Source organism: Musca autumnalis, unplaced genomic scaffold (assembly GCF_047663935.1).
Source record: "Musca autumnalis isolate F117 unplaced genomic scaffold, ASM4766393v1 scaffold_3, whole genome shotgun sequence".
NCBI classification, from domain to species: Eukaryota; Metazoa; Arthropoda; class Insecta; order Diptera; family Muscidae; genus Musca; species Musca autumnalis.
The window spans coordinates 126,524,585-126,529,326 of NW_027411866.1; the positions used below are offsets into that span (position 1 = coordinate 126,524,585).

The 4,742-nt window shown below is 35.0% G+C and overlaps 1 protein-coding gene across 1 annotated transcript; it reads left to right on the forward strand.

Annotated features, from left to right (window-relative positions):
- Positions 1-1,650: 1,650 nt before the first annotated feature.
- LOC141398297 (uncharacterized) lies at positions 1,651-2,791 on the forward strand. Its single transcript, XM_073975577.1, has 3 exons — positions 1,651-1,659; positions 1,715-2,465; positions 2,556-2,791. Exons 1-3 carry the CDS (start codon positions 1,651-1,653, stop codon positions 2,789-2,791), a joined length of 996 nt encoding a protein of 331 aa, XP_073831678.1.
- The last annotated feature ends 1,951 nt before the right edge of the window (positions 2,792-4,742 follow it).

The window sequence follows — 4,742 nt, forward strand, 5'->3', positions numbered from 1 at the left end:
GAACTACAGATGAAAAAGCTTTCTGCAAGATGGGTGCCGCATTTGTTATCAGTCGATCAAAAACGCATAAGAATGAACATTTCTCAAGCTTGTTTGGATCGTTTTAAGCGAAATAAAATGGATTTTAAGCGTCGTTTCATAACTGTTGATGAGACATGGATCCACCACTATACTCCAGAGACAAAAGAATAATCCAAACAATGGACTGAAGCTGGAGGAAGTGCCCCAAAGAAGGCAAAAACAATTCAATCGGATGGTAAGGTTATGGCAACGGTTTTTTGGGACTTCAAAGGTATTTTATTGATTGACTATCTGCAAAACGGTAAAGCAATAAATTCAGAGTACTATTGTAACCTTTTGGATCAATTAAATGTATAAATTCGAGAAAAACGTCCTGGCTTACAACACAAAAAAATTATTTTTCATCAAGACAACGCACTAGCGCAATCAACGAATTAAAGTACGAGTTGCTTGACCACCCACCTTATTCTCCTGATTTAGCTCCCAGTGACTTTTATTTGTTCCCAAATCTAAAAAAAATACTTGCTGGCAAGCGTTTTAGCTCAAATGAAGATGCAATTACTGTTGTAAACCAATATTTTGAAGACCTTGAGGAAAACAATTTTAATCAAGGGATAGAATTGCTAGAAAAGCGTTGGACTAAGTGTATTGAAGTTTCAGGATATTATATTGAAAAATAAAAATATTTTTGAAGAACTAACTATTCTCTTTCATTGATAGGCTAAGAAGTTTCCGAACCGCCCTCGTACTTACATAATTTCGGGCATAATTTCGTTTTTAACTAATTTTATGAAATCAGGAGGATTTTGTGGATACTTCGGTATTGGTTGGTACTTAGGTCTTCTCAAATGTATAATTCCGCTTACATTCTAACTTCTACTCTAAAATTTAAACAATTTATAACTATAAATTTCAAAATTAAGTAAAGAAATAATTTATAAATTAAGAAAATTATGTTGGGCGTTATGTCCGCGATTTTTTTGGTTGTTATGTCTGCTTTGATTCACGGACATAACTCCCAACGAATTTTGGGAGTTATGTCCGCAAAGCGCAGCGGAGTTATGTCCGTGGGATTTATGTCATTTTGATAAATATGAAAATAAACATTGTTCGAAATATATTTTGGTCAAGGTATGTTATGAAATACCGCTTCAACAGCGCGAAATAAGCATTTCAAAGCTCGGAATCTTCTAAAGAATTTCTGGGCACATTATTCGGACAATTTTCCGAAAGGTTACGTGGTTTTACTACCAACATTTGAACAGCTACTTACCAGAATTCCAGATACTGTGTTTCTATATTTTAACGATTCTACTAATTTCGGCTACTTATTGCTCAAATTCGTATTAATTTCTGAGATATAGGACGAATCAGTGGAAAAAAATACAAACCCAATATAACAACACAGAATTAAACTAAGGTTTTTGTAGTCTCAATAGTACTTTCACAAAATACCCACTAGAAGTGCATTTCTAGTGTTGCACAGAGCAATTTGATACTGGATTTCAATGTTTTGTTTTTCTTTGAAATGTCGGCACAACCGATTGATACTTTGCGACTTGATGATCAATAATATCTTTAAAAATCTTTTACAAAACTAAGTTTCCAATATCAACTTTTAAGATAAATATGTTTCCAGTGAACTTATCAAATAAAATTTTTTTGAAATAATCTTCACCTTTTTTAATTTCAGAAACTTTTTATTGCTGTCGTAGTAGCTCTTGTTGCCCTGGCAACTGCGGATGTCAGTCATTTGAAAAATACATATTTGCCACCAAGCAAAGAACATCATCATCACGATGCCGGATCATCAGGAAGCTATTCCTCGCCTGTAGTATCATACAGTTCCCCTAGTTACTCCGTTCCAGCTGCTTCTACCTCCTCTTTTAGATATTCGGCACCAGCTACATCCAAAACATATTCATCGCCAGCAGCATCATTTAGTTCTACTAAATACTCTGCACCATCAGCTACTTACAGTTCCACCAGCTACTCTGCCCCTGCTGCTTCGTTTAGATATTCAGCATCAGCGGTTGCTGCTCCTTCTAAACAATATTTGGCACCAGCTGCTTCTACCTCCTCATTTAAATATACCGCACCAGCAGCTTCACACAGTTCCACCAGTTATTCTGCTCCCGCTGCTTCCTTCGCATATTCCGCTTCAGCACCAGCTAAGAAGTATTCCGCACCAGCGTTTACCTCGTTTTCAGCCTCAACCCCCTCTAAGCAATACTTGGCTCCAGCTGCTTCTAGCTCCTCATTTAAATACACTGCACCAGCAGCAACAAAACAATATTCCGCACCAGCAGCTTTCCACAGTTCTTCGTTTTCAGCCTCAACGCCCTCTAAGCAATACTTGGCTCCAGCTGCTTCTACCACCTATAATTCTAAATCATTTTCTGCTCATAGTAGTTACTCTGCACCATCTGCCACCTATGGCTCCCAAAAATCTGCTCCTGAGAAATCTTATTCAGCACCAGCCTCATTTGACTATAGCGAAAAAGCAAGTTACTCATCTCCAGCTGTCTCTTCAACACAATTTAGTTCCTCCAGCAACTACCCAGCACCTACAATAATTTATGCAGCACCATCTTCGTCAACATCAGGCAGTTATACAGCTCCTTCTTCTTTTACTTCTTACAAGAGCGATTCCTCTCCTTCTATTAGTTACTCTGCACCTGCTGCCCCAGCAAAAACATATTCTGCTCCTGCTGCTTCCACCCAGGAAACTGGTACCGCCTACGCTGCCGATGGTGGTTACATTTACTAAACTCAAATGTTGAATAAAAATGGAATAAAATAAAACTTGAACTGGAAAAATCTTCAAATCAAATCTTTATTTCGGTTGTGGGTTCATCCACTTTAGATAAATACAAAATGTTCTTCTTTCTCAAAATACGATTTTTATCTTTCTCCAAATTCTTGACATAAATGTGATTGGATGACACAGTATCCCATGGCTTATAATATTGATTACCAGGTATCGATGGGTGAGGATAATCAATAATAAATTGGTACATCAGAGGTGCGCCATCGGGTTCTTTAAGTATCAGATCACTGGGTTTTACAAAAACTTTACCTTTCCCCACAGCCTCATCCTCTGTATTTTCAACTCCATCCAGAGGTAATCCAGAGGTGGTTATGGGATAAATAAACAGCCAAGTTAATAGTATCTTTACCAAAAGTTTTCTTAATAAATTTTCCATATTCTAAAAGGAGATATTAGGTTATTTATCGTTACAATTACCAACTACTGCTCTACTTACCCAAATGTGTAATGGTCTTCTTGTTGCTGATGCTGATGTTACTTAAATGCAAATCGTAACTAAATACACTTTTTGAATGCACTTTCTTTTATACCGGACAGGTTCAGTATTACTAAAATAAGTCGCTGCAAACAACAACACCAGACCATTGACTTTATAATGACAACCAGACCACTAGTACCCTATAGACTTCATTTGCAACCAAAAACTGTATAGAAGTTATTCTATAAATGGGATATGAGAAGATTCCATTTATGGCAATTTTATTTAAGACCTTTAAAAAGAAAAATTAGAACACATGTATTCATGTATTTCTACTTACATCATGTTCAACTTAATCTCGTTTGAAGCAAAGAAGCATGACTAATATTCGTCATATATGTGTGGCCTAATTGCAGCGTTACTTTTTTTTGTCTCGTTCATTTTATGAGAAGGAAAGTGACAAAATATTTAAGATTACATTTTATTGATGCACTTTCATTGAATGTTATGTTGTTATATGCAAATTTAGCCGCTTCTCTTGAAATAAAAAGAAAAAACAACAATAACAAAAATAACAAAAATAATGATGCAAACCTAAAACGAGCAGTGGTTGAAAACTAGTATCAACTTTTTACTTTTTTACATTTTCATATTTACAAAATGCATACAAAGTGCATAAAATCCGAAATCGGAGTTAAACTGAACCTATTTTCAAAAATGCCAATATAGAGAAAACGATGCAGTTGTAAAAACTTCACATCAATCCTACAATAAAGGCGATTAATAATAAGTGCACGGTGGTTTCAAAAATATTCGCTACTGCCCACACACAAAATCCTGTCAATACCGATCGCTCGAGCATGTGGTAATATTAAGATTTCGTATTAAGGGTTTTGAAATCAAATGGAAAGAAATTACACAATAAAAAGGGTTTCAAAGTTGCTGCAAGTTAACGCAGAGAAAAAAATATGATTGATCCAACAATATTCGAGGAGCAAAATATGTATTTTAAAGATATTGTTAGATTCCTTATGTAGTATTGAGACTCCAACAATCGGTTTTGTCACTTACAACAATTGTTTTTGTAATATCCAACAATAGTTGTTGTCAACTGGACAATATTATTCTCTTTCTTCGACAATTTTATTCTCTTCTCTTAGCCGATAGCCTTAGATGCTAGTGCTATTTTTTATATAATTTTATTGTAATTTTTTATTATAATAAATATTTGAAATAAATAAATAAATAAATATTCTCTTCTCTCTGTATTCGATACCGGGATGAAAAAAAAAAAAACAATTTTGGTGAGTATTGTTTGTATGATAGAATGATTTTATCTCTGTTTTTGTGTATGTATACCAGCGTCGCCCAAGAATTTTCATCAATGGTTTAGTATGTGTGTATGTATGTTTGAAGAAAACCACAACCACATGGTGTTTATTGTTTGTTTTCTTTCTCTTAGACTGTAAGTGA